At 43.6% G+C, this 19,575-nt stretch overlaps 1 protein-coding gene across 12 annotated transcripts; it reads right to left on the minus strand.

The window, feature by feature from the left end:
• Positions 1-15,182: 15,182 nt before the first annotated feature.
• On the minus strand, positions 15,183-18,537 carry LOC123182538 (transcription termination factor MTERF15, mitochondrial). Of its 12 annotated transcripts, XR_006492208.1 has the most exons (4): positions 16,372-18,537; positions 16,236-16,296; positions 16,049-16,142; positions 15,183-15,835 (listed from the first exon to the last, which is right to left on the minus strand). XR_006492208.1 is itself a non-coding variant. In XM_044595145.1 (2 exons), the coding sequence occupies exon 1, from the start codon at positions 18,462-18,464 to the stop codon at positions 17,304-17,306; it is 1,161 nt and encodes a 386-aa protein (XP_044451080.1). In that variant the 5' UTR covers positions 18,465-18,537; the 3' UTR covers positions 15,183-17,210; positions 17,293-17,303. The 12 variants fall into 12 exon arrangements, 2 of the variants coding, with proteins under 2 accessions (XP_044451080.1, XP_044451081.1); XR_006492202.1 differs by having other exon boundaries at positions 15,183-16,142; XR_006492207.1 differs by having other exon boundaries at positions 16,236-18,537.
• Between the last annotated feature and the right edge of the window lie 1,038 nt (positions 18,538-19,575).

The raw sequence follows: 19,575 nt of genomic DNA on the forward strand, positions 1-19,575 counted from the left end.
TAGACTTGATCCCGGATGGAATTGAAGCGTCTCTTGTTGTGCTTGGTTCTCTTGTGAAATTTGGATTTCTTTGCCAAGGCAATTGCACCAGTATTGTCACAAGATTTTCATTGGACCCGATGCACTAGGTATGACACCTAGATCGGATATGAACTCATTCATCCAGACTCCTTCATTTGCTGCTTCCGAAGCAGCTATGTACTCCGCTTCACACGTAGATCCCGCCACGACGCTTTGTTTAGAACTGCACCAACTGATAGCTCCACCGTTCAATATAAACACGTATCCGGTTTGCGATTTAGAATCGTCCGGATTAGTGTCAAAGCTTGCATCGACGTAACCATTTACGACGAGCTCTTTGTCACCTCCATAAACGAGAAACATATCCTTGGTCCTTTTCAGGTATTTCAGGATGTTCTTGACCGCTGTCTAGTGATCCACTCCTGGATTATTTTGGTACCTCCCTGCTAAACTAATAGCAAGGCACACATCAGGTCTGGTACACCGCATTGCATACATGATAGAGCCTATGGTTGAAGCATAGGGAACATTTTTCATTTTCTCTCTATCTTCTGCAGTGGTCGGGCATTGAGTCTGACTCAACTTCACACCTTGTAACATAGGCAAGAACCCTTTCTTTGCTTCATCCATTTTGAACTTTTTCAAAACTTTGTCAAGGTATGTGCTTTGTGAAAGTCCAATTAAGCGTCTTGATCTATCTCTATAGATCTTGATGCCCAATATGTAAGCAGCTTCACCGAGGTCTTTCATTGAAAAACTCTTATTCAAGTATCCTTTTATGCTATCCAGAAATTCTATATCATTTCCAATCAACAATATGTCATCCACATATAGTATTAGAAATGCTACAGAGCTCCCACTCACTTTCTTGTAAATACAGGCTTCTCCAAAAGTCTGTATAAAACCATATGCTTTGATCACACTATCAAAACGTTTATTCCAACTCCGAGAGGCTTGCACAAGTCCACAAATGGATCGCTACAGCTTGCACACTTTGTTAGCTCCCTTTGGATCGGTAAAACCTTCTGGTTGCATCATATACAACTCTTCTTCCAGAAATCCATTCAGGAATGCAGTTTTGACATCCATTTGCCAAACTTCATAATTATAAAATGCGGCAATTGCTAACATGATTCGGACAGACTTAAGCATCGCCACGGGTGAGAAAGTCTCATCGTAGTCAGCCCCTTGACTTGTCGAAAACCTTTCGCAACAAGTCGAGCTTTATAGACAGTAACATTACCGTCAGCGTCAGTCTTCTTCTTGAAGATCCATTTATTCTCTATGGCTTGCTGATCATCGGGCAAGTCAACCAATGTCCATACTTTGTTCTCATACATGGATCCCATCTCAGATTTCATGGCCTCAAGCCATTTTGCGGAATCTGGGCTCACCATCGCTTCTTCATAGTTCGTAGGTTCGCCTTGGTCAAGTAACATGACCTCCATAATAGGATTACCGTACCACTCTGATGCGGATCTTACTCTGGTTGACCTACGAGGTTCGGTAGTAACTTGATGTGAAGTTTCATGATCAACATCATTAGCTTCCTCACTAATTGGTGTAGGTGTCCATTTTTAGCAACAAATGTCTTGCCTTCGGATCTGTGATAGAAGGTATACCCAACAGTTTCCTTTGGGTATCCTATGAAGACACATTTCTCCGATTTGGGTTCGAGCTTATCAGGTTGAAGTTTTTTCACATAAGCATCGCAGCCCCAAACTTTAAGAAACGGCAACTTTGGTTTCTTGCCAAACCACAGTTCATAAGGCGTCGTCTCAACGGATTTTGATGGTGCCCTATTTAACGTGAATGCAGCCGTCTCTAAAGCATAACCCCAAAACGATAGCGGTAAATCAGTAAGAGACATCATAGATCGCACCATATCTAGTAAAGTACGATTACGACGTTCGGACACACCATTACGCTGTGGTGTTCCGGGTGGCCTGAGTTGCGAAACTATTCCACATTGTTTCAAATGTAGACCAAACTCATAACTCAAATATTCTCCTCTATGATCAGATTGTGGAAACTTTATTTTCTTGTTACGATGATCTTCAACTTCACTCTGAAATTCTTTGAACTTTTCAAATGTTTAAGACATATGTTTCATTAAGTAGATATACCCATATCTGCTCAAATCGTCTGTGAAGGTGAGAAAATAATGATACCCGCCGTGAGCCTCAATATTCATTAGACCACATACATCAGTATGTATGATTTCCAATAAATTTGTTGCTCGCTCCATTGTTCCGGAGAATGGCGTTTTAGTCATCTTGCCCATGAGGCATGGTTCGCAAGTACCAAGTGATTCATAATGAAGTGATTCCAGAAGTCCATCAGTATGGAGTTTCTTCATGCGCTTTACACCAATATGACCCAAACGGCGGTGCCACAAATAAGTTGCACTATCATTATCAACTCTGCATCTTTTGGCTTCAACATTATGAATATGTGTATCACTACTATCGAGATTCAAAACAAATAGACCACTCTTCAAGGGTGCATGACCATAAAAGATATTACTCATATAAATAGAATAACCATTATTCTCAGATTTAAATGAATAACCATCTCGCATCAAACAAGATCCAGATATAATGTTCATGCTTAACGCTGGCACCAAATAAAAATTATTCAGGTCTAAAACTAATCCCGAAGGTAGATGTAGAGGTAGTGTGCCGACGGCGATCACATCGACTTTGGAACCATTTCCCACGCGCATCGTCACCTCGTCCTTAGCCAGTCTTCGCTTAATCCATAGTCCCTGTTTCAAGTTGCAAATATTAGCAACAGAACCAGTATCAAATACCCAGGTGCTACTGCGAGCTCTAGTAAGGTACACATCAATAACATGTATATCACATATACCTTTGTTCACCTTGCCATCCTTCTTATCCGCCAAATACTTGGGGCAGTTCCGCTTCCAGTGACTAGTCTGTTTGTAGTAGAAGCACACAGTCTCAGGCTTAGGTCCAGACTTAGGTTTCTTCTCCTGAGCAGCAACTTGTTTGCCGTTCTTCTTGAAGTTCCCCTTCTTCTTCCCTTTACCCTTTTTCTTGAAACTGGTGGTCTTGTTGACCATCAACACTTGATGCTCCTTGTTGATTTCTACCTCCGCAGCCTTTGGCATTGCGAAGAGCTCGGGAATTGTCTTATCCACCCCTTGCATATTATAGTTCATCACGAAGCTCTTGTAGCTTGGTGGGAGTGATTGAAGAATTCTGTCAATGACACTATCATCCGAAAGATTAACTCCCGGTTGAATCAAGTGATTGTTATACCCAGACATTTTGAGTATATGTTCACTGACAGAACTATTCTCCTCCATCTTGCAGATGTAGAACTTATTGGAGACTTCATATCTCTCAATCCGGGCATTTGCTTGAAATATTAACTTCAACTCCTGGAACATCTCATATGCTTAATGACGTTCAAAACGTCGTTGAAGTCCCGGTTCTAAGCTGTAAAGCATGGCACACTGAACTATCGAGTAGTCATCAGCTTTGCTCTGCCAGACATTCTTAACGTCGTCAGTTGCATCTGCAGCAGGCCTGGCACCTAGCGGTGCTTCCAGGAGGTAATTCTTCTGTGCAGCAATGAGGATAATCCTCAAGTTACGGACCCAGTCCGTGTAATTGCTACCATCATCTTTCAACTTTGCTTTCTCAAGGAACGCATTAAAATTCAACGGAACAACAGCACGGGCCATCTATCTACAACAACGTAGACAAGCAAAATACTATCAGGTACTAAGTTCATGATAAATTTAAGTTCAATTAATCATATTACTTAAGAAATCCCGCTTAGATAGACATCCCTCTAATCATCTAAGTGATCACGTGATCCATATCAACTAAACCATAACCGATCATCACGCGAGATGGAGTAGTTTTCAATGGTGAGCATCACTATGTTGATCATATCTACTATATGATTGATGCTCGACCTTTCGGTCTCAGTGTTCCGAGACCATATCTGCATATGCTAGGCTCGTCAAATTTAACCCGAGTATTCTGCGTGTGCAAAACTGTCTTACACTCGTTGTGGATGAACGTTGAGCTTATCACACCCGTTCATCACGTGGTGTCTCGGCACGATGAACTTTGGCAACGGTGCATACTCAGGGAGAACACTTTTATCTTGAAATTTAGTAAAAGATCATCTTATAATGCTACTGTCAAATAAACCAGAATAAGATGCATAAAGGATAAACATCACATGCAATCAATATAAGTGATATGATATGGCCATCATCATCTTGTGACTTTGATCTCCATCTCCAAAGAACCGTCATGATCACCATCGTCACCGGAGCGACACCTTAATCTCAATCGTAGCATTGTTGCCATCTCGCCAACTATTGCTTCTACGACTATCGCTACCGCTTACTGATAAAGTAAAGCAATTACATGGCGATTGCATTGCATACAATAAAGCGACAACCATACGGCTCCTGCCAGTTGCCGATAACTCCGTTAAAAAACATGATCATCTCATACAATAAATATAGCATCATGTCTTGATCATATCACATCACAACATGCCCTACAAAAACAAGTTAGACGTCCTCTACTTTGTTCTTGCAAGTTTTACGTGGCTACTACGGGGAGAGCAAGAACCGTTCTTACCTACGCATCAAAACAACAACGATAGTTCGTCAAGTTAGTGTTGTTTTAACCTTCTCAAGGACCGGGCGTAGTCACACTCGGTTCCACTAAAGTTGGAGAAACTGACACCCGCCAGCCACCTGCGTGCAAAGCACGTCGGTAGAACCAGTCTCGCGTAAGCGTACGCGTAATGTCGGTCCGGGCCGCTTCATCCAACAATACCGCCGAACCAAAGTATAACATGGTGGTAAGCAGTATGACTTGTATCGCCCACAACTCACTTGTGTTCTACTCGTGCATATAACATCTACGCATAAACCTGGCTCGGATGCCACTGTTGGGGAACGTAGTAATTTCAAAAAAATTCCTACGCACACGCAAGATCATGGTGATGCATAGCAACGAGAGGGGAGAGTTTCATCTACGTACCCTCGTAGACCGTAAGTGGAAGCGTTATAACAACACGGTTGATGTAGTCGTACGTCTTCACGATCGACCAATCCTCAGTACCGAACGTACGGCACCTCCGCGTTCAGCACACGTTCAGCTCGGTGACGTCCCGCGAACTCACGATCCAGTAGAGCTCGAGGGAGAGTTTTGTCAGCACGACGGCGTGGTGACGATGTTGATGAAGCTACCGACGCAAGGCTTTGCCTAAGCACCGCTACGATATGACCGAGGTGGATTATGGTGGAGGGGGGCACCGCACACGGCTGGGAGAGATCAATGATCAACTTTTGTGTCTTGGGGTGTCCCCCGCCCCCGTATATAAAGGAGCTAGGGGGAGGCGGCCGGCCAGGAGGAGGGCGCGCCAAGGGGGGAGTCCTACTCCCACCGGGAGTAGGACTCCTCCTTTCCTAGTAGGAGTAGGAGAAGGGGGAAGGAGAACAGAGAGGGGAAGGAAAGGGGGCGCCGCCCCCCCCCCCCCCTCCTTGTCCAATTCGGACTAGAGGGGAAGGGACGCGCGGCCTGCCCTGGCCGCCCCTCCTCTTCTCCATAAGGCCCAATAGGCCCATTACACTCCCTGGGGTGTTCCGGTAACCCCCCCCCCCCCCCCGGTACTCCGGTATATGTCTGATACCTCCCGAAACACTTCCGGTGTCCGAACATAGTCGTCCAATATATCAATCTTTATGTCTCGACCATTTCGAGACTCCTCGTCATGTCCGTGATCATATCCGGGACTCCGAACTATCTTTGGTACATCAAAACACAAAAACTCATAATACCGATCGTCACAGAACTTTAAGCGTGCGGACCCTACGGGTTCGAGAACTATGTAGACATGACCGAGACATGTCTCCGGTCAATAACCAATAGCAGAACCTGGATGCTCATATTGGTTCCTACATATTCTACGAAGATCTTTATCGGTCAAACCGCATAACAACATACGTTGTTCCGTTTGTCATCGGTATGTTACTTGCCCGAGATTCGATCGTCGGTATCTTAATACCAAGCTCAATCTCGTTACCGGCAAGTCTCTTTACTCGTTCCGTAATGCATCATCCCGTAACTAACTCATTAGTCACATTGCTTGCAAGGCTTATTGTGATGTGCATTACCGAGAGGGCCCAAAGATACCTCTCCGACAATCGGAGTGACAAATCCTAATCTCGATCTATGCCAACTCAACAAATACCATCGGAGACACCTATAGAGCACCTTTATAATCACCCAATTACGTTGTGACGTTTGGTAGCACACAAAGTGTTCTTCCGGTATTTGGGAGTTACATAATCTCATAGTCGCACGAACATGTATAAGTCATGGAGAAAGCAATAGCAGTAAACTAAACGATCAAGTGCTAAGCTAACAGAATGGGTCAAGTCAATCACATCATTCTCCTAATGATGTGATCCCGTTAATCAAATGACAACGCATGTCCATGGCTAGGAAACTTAACCATCTTTGATTAACGAGCTAGTCAAGTAGAGGCATACTAGTGACACTATGTTTGTCTATGTATTCACACATGTATTATGTTTCCGGTTAATACAATTATAGCATGAATAATAAACATTTATCATGATATGAGCAAATAAATAATAACTTTATTATTGCCTCTAGGGCATATTTCCTTCACCCCCTCCCCGTATATAAAGGAGTGGAGGACGGGGGAGGGTCGGCCCTCCTATGGCGCGCCCTGGAGGAGTCCTACTCCCAACAGGAGTAGGATTCCCCCCTTCCAAGTAGTAGGAGTAGGAGAGAAGGAAGGGGACGAGAGAAGAGAAGGAAGGAGGGGCCGCCGCCCCTCCCCCTAGTCCAATTCGGACTAGGCCTTGGGGGGGCGCGCGGCCTGCCTCTCTCTCTCCCCTAAAGCCTAATAAGGCCCATATACTCCCCGGCGAATTCCCGTATCTCCGGTACTCCGATAAATACCCGAACCACTATGAACATTTCCGATGTCCGAATATAGCCTTCCAATATATCGATCTTTACGTCTCGAACATTTCGAGACTCCTCGTCATGTCCCTGATCTCATCCGGGACTCCGAACTACCTTCGGTACATCAAAACACATAAACTCATAATACCGATCGTCACCGAACGTTAAGCATGCGGACCCTACGGGTTCGAGAACTACGTAGACACGACCGAGACACGTCTCTGGTCAATAACCAATAGCGGAACCTGGATGCTCATATTGGCTCCTACATATTCTACGAAGATCTTTATCGGTCAAACCGCATAACAACATACGTTGTTCCCTTTGTCATCGGTATGTTACTTGCCCGAGATTCGATCATCGGTATCCCAATACCTTGTTCAATCTCGTTACCGGAAGTCTCTTTACTCGTTCCATAATACATCATCCCGCAACTAACTCATTAGTTGCATTGCTTGCAAGGCTTATAGTGATGTGTATTACCGAGAGGGCCCAGAGATACCTCTCCGACAATCGGAGTGACAAATCCTAATCTCGATCTTTGCCAACTCAACAAGTACCATCGAAGACACCTGTAGAGCACCTTTATAATCACCCAGTTACGTTGTGATGTTTGGTAGCACACAAAGTGTTCCTCCGGTATTCGGGAGTTGCATAATCTCATAGTCATAGGAACATGTATAAGTCATGAAGAAAGCAATAGCAATATACTAAACGATCAAATGTTAAGCTAACGGAATGGGTCAAGTCAATCACATCATTCTCTAATGATGTGATCCCATTAATCAAATGACAACTCATGTCTATGGGTAGAAAACTTAACCATCTTTGATTCAACGAGCTAGTCAAGTAGAGGCATACTAGTGACACTTAGTTTGTCTATGTATTCACACATGTACTAAGTTTCCGGTTAATACAATTCTAGCATGAATAATAAACATTTATCATGATATAAGGAAATATAAATAACAAATTTATTATTGCCTCTAGGGCATATCTCCTTCAGCTGGCGCGGCTTTAGATGCTCGCGGACACCGTGTACTCAAACTACTGGGCATTAGGGGCCTTCGAGTACATGCCACTGGAAGAGACAGAGACTACATCCCATGTCGGAGGAGGATGTGGAGGTCAGCAACTTTCGTCCTCCCAAACTTCTTCGCATGATTCATAGCAGTGCTAGGAAGAAGAAGGCCATGTACCTTGCTGACCTGCATGGCGTGGCGGAGAGCTTGGAGGATGTCATTGCCGGCATGACGGAGTTTGTTGTTCTTTTGGGTGGGTGCGATCGTACACTGCGCCGACCATACGATGCCTACCTTTTCAATAACAACATCATGTTTGGACGCCATGCTGAGAAGCAGAAGCTCCTGAACTTTGTGTTGCAGCACAACTCTCTCGGTGATGTGCCGGCTCTGCTCCCGGTCATCGGCGCTCCTGCAGCCGAGAAGAGGACCCTGGTCGCCAATGTATAGAAGGACAAGAGGGTCGGCACACACTAAGTGCTAATGCTTTGGTCCGGTACTCTATTAAAAGGAGGCCTTAATATCCCTTAGTTTCCAATAGGATTCCGCTGCCATGGGAGGGTAGGACAAAAGATGACATGCAAGTTCTTTTCCATAAGCACGTATGACTATATTCGGAATACATGCCTATATTATATTGATGAATTGGAGCTAGTTCTGTGTCACCCTATGTTATAACTGTTGCATGATGAATTTATCCATCATTGATCCATTGCCTACAAGCTCGTTTCATATTAATCTTTGCTACTTTACTTTTCTGTTGCCACTGTTACGATTCCTACAAAACTGCTATTGTTACTTTTGCCACCATTACTGCTACTTCCATACTACTTTGCTACTAAATATTTTGCTGCAGATATTAAGTCTTTCAGGTGTGGTTGAATTGACAACTCAGCTGCTAATACTTGAGAATATTCTTTGGCCCCCCTTGTGTCGAATCAATTAATTTGGGTTGAATACTCTACCCTCGAAAACAGTTGTGATCCCCAATACTTGTGGGTTATCAGGCATACGTGTTGATAACATTGAGAACTAAGTCCCTAACTACCAGCCTGACCATCACCTTGCTTCCTTCCACCCTTTTTAAAGCCTCCTTGACCTTCGACTCCTGGATTCGCCGCACAAAACGCCTACTAGTATCATCAAAGGAGTCATTCAGTTCAATGGTAGAGCTCTCATCCCCCCCCATTGAACAGCTTATCGAAGTACTCCCGCCATATGTGCTTAATCTCCTCGTCCTTCACCAGGAGATGGTCTGCTCCGTCCTTGATGCATTTGACTTAGTCAACATCCCTCGCCTTCCTCTCTCGGATCTTGGCCATCTTATAGATGTCCCTTTCGCCTTCCTTTGTGTCTAACCGCTGGTAGAGGTCCTCATACGCCCAACCCTTTTCTTCACTCACAGCTCGCTTTGCAACCTTCTTTTCATCTTGTAATTCTCTATGATGTATGCATTCCTATCTAGGTAGAGGCGTCTAAAACAATCTTTTTCTCCTTAATAGCCTTCTAGAAATCATCATTCAACCACCAGGTGTCTTTAGCTTCTCTTCTACTTCCCCTGGACACTCCAAACTCCTCTAAGGCCATCTTACGAATGCAAGTGGCCATCTTCATCCACATATTATTTGCATCGCCTCCTTCCTCCCAAGGGCCCTCCTTAATGACCCTCTCCTTGAACGCCTAAGCTACCTCCCCCTTGAGCCTCCACCACTTTGTTCTAGCGACTTTGGCATGCTTATCCCGCTAGACACGATTCCGAAAGCGGAAGTCAACCACCACAAGCTTATGCTGAGGGACAACACTCTCTCCAGGTACACCTACAGTCTAGGCACGCACACCTGTCTTCTCTTCTCGAGAGGATAAAATCAATCTGGCTAGAGTGTTGACCACTACTAAAGTCACTAGATGTGATTCTCTTCCGAAAGAGGGTGTTAGCTACGATCATGCTCTAGGCTAGAGCAAAGCTTAAGACGTCTTCCCTTTCTTGATTCCTGATGTCATAGCCAAAGCCTCCATGCACCTCTTCAAAACCTATGTTAGATGTACCCACGTGGCCCTTGAGGTCTCCTCCTACGTAGAGCTTCTCGCCAATCGGTACATTCCTAACCATGTCCTCCAGGCCTTCCCAAAACTCCCTCTTGGTTTTCTCATTGTGGCCTACTTGCGGGGCATACACGCTGATAACATTGAGAACTAAGTCCCCTACTACCAGCCTGACCAGGATAATCCGGTTCCCATGTCTCTTAATTTCTACCCAGGGTCGGCCCACAGTGGTGCCAAAGGTGCGGTACGCACAGGGCCCAAAATTCTGGGGGGGGCCCATATTTTTTATATAGGTGTAGTAACAGTTAAGTGTAAATGGGCCGAGCGGCGAGCGACTAGGCGCGTCGAGTGAGAGCGAGGCCATCGAGCGGACGGAGCGCTCGGACTCCTCCAGATCGCTACGAGAGGGTCAGGCGACGAGGCAGCACTCAGAAAAAAAAGGCGACGAGGGCATTGCTAATTAGCTACGTTATCTAAAAAATACTAGATCGCTACCATAAAAAAACATTAGATCGCTACAGCCTACAGGGATCGGATCGCTGGAGCCCTCGACGGCTGGACGCCTGGAGCCCTTGACTTCGTCACGTCGACCGGTCGATCGTCGACGCCTCGTCCCTCGGTAGCTCTCGCTCGGTCCCTGGTCCTTACTCCTTAGACCGATCCGGTTTCGGATTCAGGCCGACTTAAGCGACATGCCACTGTTGCGGTTCCGCCGTTGACTTCCTTGATTCCTTTCTTAAATTTCAGACTCGTCGACGTCATCTCATCGGATTGATCGGTCACCGACGCTAGCCTTCAGGTGCTTAGCTAGTCATTCTTTTTGGTTAACTTCGGTTCCTACTCCTAAATCCTAATTCTTAATTTTCTAATTAAGTATTGACAGGGATTGTTACTTCATTAGAGATTGGTTCTTACCTCCCCGGTTAAAGATCACAGGACCGAAAATTAGGTGAGTTAGACGGTTCGTCTAATTCCCAAGCATTGACGCATGATCTTCAATTGATATATGCTACGTATAAATTCAATTTTATTTTATTCATCTTCTTTATCTTGTGTTTCAATAATACAGATTTGAGTCATCATGGGGAAACATCAGTCGGGTGCCTATAAGCGCAAGAAAAAAGCAGAAGAAGAAAATTTAATTAAGAAATCTTATAAAGGTGGTATGGACAGATTTGTTAAAAAAAGTACCGCAAGTGTCATCTGGTAATCAGTCTACTGATCCTTCTACCCTTGCACTTGCAATTGTTCCTTACAATGATTCTAGAGATAGTCAGACGGAGACAGATAATATGGACGTAGAGGAAGATAATATTGATGTTAACTTGAATAGTTCACCTCGTGAGGATTTTGATGATTCTTTTCGGTCTGATATATTTGATCCAAGAAACTGGGATTCTCTTAATTCTAAACAGATTGATATCTTAGCACAGAAGGGTCCAAAAACAGACAAGTTAGTTAAAGGTCCCAAAGATAGATATCGTAAAAGGTTTACTTCAGTATTCTATACTAGAATCCTATCAAATGGAGAGTATTTTGATAGAGACTGGCTTGTCTATTCTGAACAACTTGATAGAGTCTTTTGCTTTGGTTGTAAATTATTTACAAAAGGTCATCGGAAAGGTCAGTTGGCAAATGAGGGCTGTAATGATTGGTCACATATGACCAATAGACTAAAAGATCATGAGACAAGTGTGGATCATGTTTTGAGTATGACTAATTGGTATGAGTTGCGTAGTAGATTGGAAAAACATCAAACTATTGATAAAGCTGCTCAACGACAACTTGAGAAAGAGAAGGACCATTGGAGAAAGGTATTATTCAGAATTGTTTGCATTGTAAAATTTCTTGCAAAGCATAATCTAGCATTCTGTGGTACTAATGGCAAGCTGTATGAAGATAGCAATGGTAATTTCTTGGGTTTGGTAGAGATGTTGGCTGAATTTGACCCCGTTATTCAGGAGCATGTTTGTCGTATTACAAATGAAGAAACTCATGCTCATTATCTTGATCATAAGATTCAGAATGAATTGCTACACTTGCTCGCTTCTGCTATTAGGTCTGAAATTATCAAGAAAATAAAGAGCTCAAAGTATTTCTCTGTCATACTTGATTGTACCCCAGATGCAAGTCAGCAAGAGCAAATGTCTTTAATTATAAGATATGTGGATTCATCTTCAAGTCAAGTTTGCATAGAAGAGCCCTTTCTAGGATTTCTGGATGTAAATGATACAACCGGCCAAGGACTTTTCGATGTGCTAGAGAAGGAGCTAAAACTTCTTGATCTTGATATAAATGATGTGCGAGGACAAGGTTATGATAATGGATCAAATATGAAAGGAACGCATCAAGGGTTACAAAGGAAACTTTTGGATGTAAATCCTAGAGCTTTTTATTCAGCTTGTGGTTGTCATAGCCTTAATTTAACACTTTGTGATATGGCCAAGACTTGTGGTAGAGCAAAGGACTTTTTTGGAATCATCCAACGCATCTATACAAATTTTTCCAATTCTACTAAGAAATGGCATATTTTGAAAGAAAACGTATCAGGATTGACTCTCAAGTCTGTGTCCGCTATGCGTTGGGAGAGTCGTGTTGAAATTGTTAAAGCTATCAGATTTCAATGTTCAGACATTCGGGAGGCTCTACTTCAGGTAACCAATATGTTCATAGTAATAGTGATGTAATTCCTTTAGGCTTTGACTACATCCAACCATAACATTTATGAACATTCTTTTAATTTCAGGTATCTGATATTGATCCAAAGGCAAGCAGTGAGGCTCTAGGTTTGGCAAATAATGAACTTGGAGAGTATGAATTTATCGTGGCAATAGTCATTTGGTATGAGGTATTGTTTGCTGTTAATTTAGTAAGCCAAAACTTGCAAACAAAGGATATGCTTATTGATGTTGCTATCGAGAAAGTGAAAGGGCTTATTTCTTTCTTCGAGGGGTACACGGAAACTGGTTTCTTAGAAGCATTGGAGATAGCCAAATAAATTGCACTTGAGATGGATATTGGTGCAACATTTCGTAAAAGGAGAGAAATTAAAAGAAAGAAACAGTATGATGAGAACCCAGACGGCACAAATATTGCCACACGGGCTGCAGAGGAATCATTTAGAATCAACTATTTTACACGTGTTGTCGATCAAGCAATTTCCTCACTCACAAGGAGATTTGAGCAATATCAAGGTTACCAGAAATTTTTTGGTTTCTTATTTACCTCTGAAACATTGCGTTCATTGGATAAGGATAGTTTGAAATCTTCTTGAGTTAATCTTGAGGCTGCCCTTATGAAAGATAAACAATCTGATATTGATGCCAATGATCTGTTTGTTGAGTTGAAGTTCCTTCAAAATTTCATGCCAAAAGAAAATATCGGACCTGTTGAAATTCTGAATTTTTTAAAGCGGCATCACTATTTTCCCAATGCAAGTATTGCATATAGAGTTCTGTTGACCATTCCTGTGACAGTTGCATCGGCAGAAAGAAGTTTTTTTAAGTTGAAGCTATTGAAGTCCTATATGCGTAGTACTATGACACAACAAAGACTCAATGATTTGGCCACAATAGCACTTGAGAGTGAAGTGTTGGAGAAGATTGATTACGAGGGTATCATTGTAGATTTCATTTCAAAACATACTAAAAGAATGAAGTTTTTCAAATAAATAGTAGTCGGGAGTTGAATAGGTATGATTTTTTATACGTCCAGTTGTTATGTAAGACATTATATTATATACATTATGAAAAAATTCTGCTTGATATCTATTAATATATACATTATAATTGCTCGTTAGGTCATTTTTTAGTGAGATAGGGCCCCATTCTTTAGTTTGGCACAGGGCCCTGGATTTTGTCCGCCCGGCCCTGTGTCTACCACTCCATACTTGAGACTTTTGTTGAGCAAGATGCCTACTCCATTTCTGTTTGCAGCCGTCCCGTGTACCACAACTTGAAGCCGGTATCCTCCACTTCCTTTGCCTTCTGTCCCCTCCATTTGGTTTCTTGGACGCAAAGGATATCAACACCTCTCCTCCCCGTTGTATCAACTAGCTCCCAAAGCTTAATTGTCAGGGACACTACGTTCCAGCTACCTAAGCGGATCCTCCTAGGCGCTAGCACCCTACGTTCCAGCTACCTAAGCAGATCCTCCTAGGCGCTAGCTTCCTTACCTAAACGAATCCTCCTAGGCTCAACTAGCTTCCTTACCCTTCACACTCGTCGAGTCAAATGCGAAGACCCTTGCTCATTTTCCACTACACCGGGGTGTCAATGTAGTGCGCCACTAAGGATGCGACAACCCGATCCTTACTTGCCACCATAACCAGATCAAGATACGGCGCGTCACCGGGGAGGGGGGGGGGGGTTGACGGTCTGGCCCTTGCCCATTTGACACCACACCTGGGTTCCGATGTGACGCATTGCTGAGAGGGTTACGCATCAACCAAAATCTTTTGGGTTTCATCTCCATAATGGCTGAGTTTTCACGTTGGCTCGTCAAGCCTATCAGAACCCTCCTCCTTTACCCGGGCTTAGGACCAGCTATGTTGAGACAACATAGGCGGAGTTCAAGATTAACATGCATAGACCTTTAAAAACTCTAGAAATCATACATGGGTGCAAATCTCCCTTGATGTCAAGAGGAAGGGATGAGGGCTACGGAAGGCAGCTATTGTCAAATCCTACAAACATGAACCAAACAGTAGGTAAATAGACGTTTTAATGAACTACACAAACACCACAATGTACGCACTTCTATTCTTGCAGTTGACCTAGATGAATGTCTCAGCAAATAGTATAAAATATTGCGATCTATCTGGACTGAAGCATTTTCTCAGTAAATAGTGTAAAATGTTGACTAGAGATAGCATCACACTCAACTTGGGTGTAAGGGCAGAGTTCACGCATCATGTCAGACAGACAGATTCAGAGTTAACTTTCAGCTCTGATCCAGTATTCAGAGTAGAAGAAATTTATACCTCACAAACATTTATTGTACCACATGGCAAGCATGACTCGTTCAAATTGTTTACATCCAAGCTAGTGAAGGGAAGATCGAGTGTGTCTTAAGCAAGAGGAAGCACAGAGCCCATCAATATACGAACCGATCAAAAGCAACTTTACTCTACTTGTTTATCTGGGCTGCCACACTCAGCTGAGTTGATGAAATCCGGCATGAGGCAGGTGGGTTGAAGCATGCACGGCACCTTGCACAGGACTAAAAGGAAGGATTGCACAGCCGGCGGAATCCTAATAAGGAAAGGTAGGAGTTTTTTTCTCTGAATACAAAACTCACACGCCGTCAGGTCATACCCGGTACTGAAGGAAGCTTCAGGGCATTATCAACTAGAGTAGCATCGACTAAGATCCTCCTCTGCCCCGAACCTCACCCTGAACTGAAGCTGGTCCGCCAACGGAGGCTTGGAGTCATGTAGATGCAGATCCATAGCAGTCAGGCTTTGTCAATACCCTGGAAGAAGGAAGCACCCTCTGTATGTATCCAGTTTAAGCAGTCAGCACCGTCAGCAGTTCAGCTTGCTCATATTGCCCCTCCACTTTTTGCTCACCTGGTAAGTCACTTTACTGGTCCCTCACATGCATCACATTAATCTCTGTTTCTACAATTCCACAAGCAGCAGAGAAGAGGCACACGAATGATCTTCAAACCAGAGCACTTGGCCACAATCTCCTTTGTGCTACTGCAACTGCAAGCACATGCCTGAGATCTCATTTCCTCCATTTCCAACATCTACAGCCTCACATCAGGAACACATGTGCACCATCATTACATAGCTTGGTTCTTAGTTTGAGGTACACAACTTTTTCTACTATTCCTGTGTTTGAAATTCCGCAAAATTCTACAACTACACTATATGTGAAAGTTAGTACTTGCATACCTAGACTGAGATTTAACTAAATAGATGATGTGATATTCAGCAGAACTAAGAAAATATTGTATTACCAGGCTTGGTATCATATCTGGGAACATCTCTTGGCTAAGGTAACAGTCTTCAACATCTTCATTCTCTTTTCTCAAATTTCAGCATACATGTCTTCTGAAGAAATTGTAGCAAACAGAATAAAGAATATATAAGAGAGAATCTAAAAATGCAAAAGGTATAAAACAGAGGATGGTACATAAGACCCACCTTACTATCCTAAAAAGCATGCCAAGGGATAAAGATGTCCTGAACATCTGTATAGATAATGCTAATATGGAATAAAATTAGCTAAAAGGTATGGCAGAGGTTAACACGATAATGCCATAACCCTTTCTAATGTTACCTTGATTAACATAAGTTCCTTTATTGTATGAAATGACCTCCCCTTTTCAGCACTGTACCATACAAGCAGCAATCCGCCTCCCCTGAAATTTCCATTACATAGTTGCTACACTACTACTGCACCATTCTGTTTTCAGATCAGATGCACCAAGGAAAAGTAACAGGCGATAGGCCATCCAAAAATTACAAGAGAAAAATAAACAAGAAACAATTACAAACTAGTAGTGAAAAATGACCATCTTTCACAACAATTAATATCTTACAAACGAAGATTTTCAGCTTAGAAGAACTATAGCAGCAACCAACATACTAGATCCAAACTGCATCCTTGGCAGTGATCAACACACTGTGGTCATGATTGTCAAAAGACACATTCTGGTCATAACAAATACAAAATCGTTCCCCAGTAAAAAAAAAAAGGAGTCCAAAATTTACATACAAAGGGATATTTTGAGACTTCATCTCATCTTCATGGCCAAAATGAGAACCTTCTTTCATGGAAAGAGATGAAGGATAGCACTGAGAACACAAAGATAGAGTGCGCAGATACACTACTCACTGATACTTGAAAGCATTTGCAGGATGCACTAATCTGTGATCTCACACTCTCTTAGTTGCAATATATGTGTCAATATGACATGGGAATAGACAAGAGGGCAGTGTGATGCTCTTCTCTACTGAATGATGTAATGAACATACAACGACTCACAAATCAAATTATCAGTTTCAGCCTGGATTAGAAATAAAAGATCAGCATATATATCTAACAAACATACTATAGCAGACAACCATCACTCAGTTAGGCCAAGATCACCAACTTAGGAATTAATAACAGCCTTCCTGCTAAGAAAAAAAGGAATTAATAACAGCCTAACATGCAGAGTGTTTTTTTTGTGCCATACCAAGTTACCAAGTTTCATACCCATTCTTTGTTCATGCAATTCTGAATCTAGTGGGCACTTCCCCTCTGCAAGCACCGGCATAGTCTTCAGCGAGGTGGGGTGCAGCTTCCTTCTGAGGACATACGAACTTCTCCATGAATGTCTTCTCGCTGATATTGAGTGTATTATAGTAATCCCGGTCATGATTTAGAAATCCGTTTTCCTTGAGAAACTTTACAACATAGTACCGGGGCCTGAGCCGGCCCTCCAGGCTGTAAGAGAGCAACATCGGACGATGAGCAATGTATGTCGGTTCCAGCCCCACCTCAGAGATGAGGAACTCTGACCTCCTCTGCAGAGAATCCTTAGACCTCCTCAGCAAGGGTGGAAACTTGGACACAGCAATGCCGACCTGAGCATCTGACCACCTAAAGGTTTTCTTCAAATACACCACTTTGGCGGCGATCTTGTCCACGCCGAGGAATGCAACAGCACACACCGCATGCCTGAACATCCGAGATCCACGGGGCACACCAAGACTTTCAGCGCATGCCACGATTGCCCGGATGGATTCTACACTGGTGGTGAGCAGCCGTGTATGAGCTAAGCACAACTTGGCAATGTCGCAATCACCCAGCCCCGAGTCCCGCAGGGTTGCGACGTTGGGCTTGACCACCCTCTCAAGGTTAGACGAGATAAGGTAAAAGTGGCCCTTGAGAGCTCGGAGGGTGTTGTCGATGGAACCGAAGAGGGGCATGTAGTACTGCAGCTTGGAGACGATGGATGTGAGATGTAAGTTGCCGTGGCAGCAGGAGATGAGGCGCGCGATCTGAGAACGCGAGAGACCGAGGCCGGTGAGCTGGGCGACGACGGGGCCAAGGTATCCGTCCACTCTGGAGCAGAGTACCTTGGGGTCTCCCGCGACGACGGCGGCAACGTCGGAGCTGGAGAAGCCCTGGGCGGCGAGGAAGGAGAGGACGGCGTCGGGCTTGGTGGGGGATTTGAGGTGGGAGAGCTTGGGGGAGGCCTTGAGTGCCTGCGCTCGAGTGAGGCCGCAGGTCTCGACGAGGTAGTCGTCCACGGCGAAGCTAGGGTTTGGGGAGATGACGGGCGCGGCGGCGGCGGCAGAGATGGCGCGGTGGAGATAGGAGCCCTGAGAGGTGGCGGGAGATGAGCGGAGGCGGGCGAGGATGCAGCACCGGAGGCGGAGCATGGTGGCGCGGCGGCGGCGGCGGCGCGGGGGGAGGGGGGAGGGAACGAACGACGGCCCGTTGGTTGGTGGGAGCGTAGAGTGTGGGCTCCACGCATCAGTCTGATGGTGTCGCTAGAATTACGGGTTTCAGAATTTTTGAACACTTCAAATGTTTCTTCGTTTTTTTCTTTTATTGTTTGACAAAACCAAGATGTAACTGGGTCAAAATCAAGTTACGTAGTACTTTCTTTTTCAATAAAACTTACTATCTATTCATCAACTGTCAAGATAGTACAAATAAACACTAGAGGTAAAAATTACATCTAGGTCCGTAGAACACGAATACAAACACATTAGGTAACATTTAGAATGCTCGTGCGTTGCCACGGGCTTTTGAAATATTTTGCTAGAGTTATATATAAATATAATGCATGTTAAATTTCACATGTATAGAAAAGATAAAAAATTAATTTGATGATTTATACATAAAGACCGATGATCCAACAGATAATATGTTACGAATTAAGATCTACTTTGAGTTAGAGCTGAGTAAAAGGAAAATAATCCATGGAAGAGTGGTCGAACTAGCAAACACCCATCGTATGGTGGCTCTATGTTTTCGATTCAGTAAAATACATCCTAGACTGTTGAGTCGGATATTTCATCACTCAGGTAGCCGCACGAACTAAGAATTCCCCTGTCTTCAACACTTAAAGATAGAATAGAAATTATCTTTACTGTATCCATGTTTTCTTAAGTGAAATTGTGTGTCTTAGTCGTGAGAACACACGGTTATTTGTATCTATTGATCGGCTCACCACTTGACTTACAACCTTAGAGGGCATGTAGTTAGCACAACTAGCTAACATGAGAGTAAAGCTTACAGATCATTCGCTTATTTGAAACAAAAAAGGTTTAGCTTCATAATGATACTCAAACCATATGAATAAGGCCAAAGGCAATCGATACAACAACTTAGTTCGACCGTACATGATTTATGTTAAAATCCAATTGTGTTGATATTAACATATAAGCCCTTCCCAATCAAAGACTACCATGGCTATAATTCTAACACGGTGCGGTGGTGTGCAAGACTACCAGGCCCAGTCGACACACATCCTATCTCCTTCCA

The sequence above is a fragment of the Triticum aestivum genome, chromosome 1D (genome assembly GCF_018294505.1).
Source record: "Triticum aestivum cultivar Chinese Spring chromosome 1D, IWGSC CS RefSeq v2.1, whole genome shotgun sequence".
Taxonomy (NCBI): Eukaryota; Viridiplantae; Streptophyta; class Magnoliopsida; order Poales; family Poaceae; genus Triticum; species Triticum aestivum.

Coding starts and splice junctions, on each gene's coding strand:
- LOC123182538 (XM_044595145.1), bottom strand. CDS start 18,464: ATGCTCCGCCTCCGGTGCTGCATCCTCGCCCGCCTCCGCTCATCTCCC.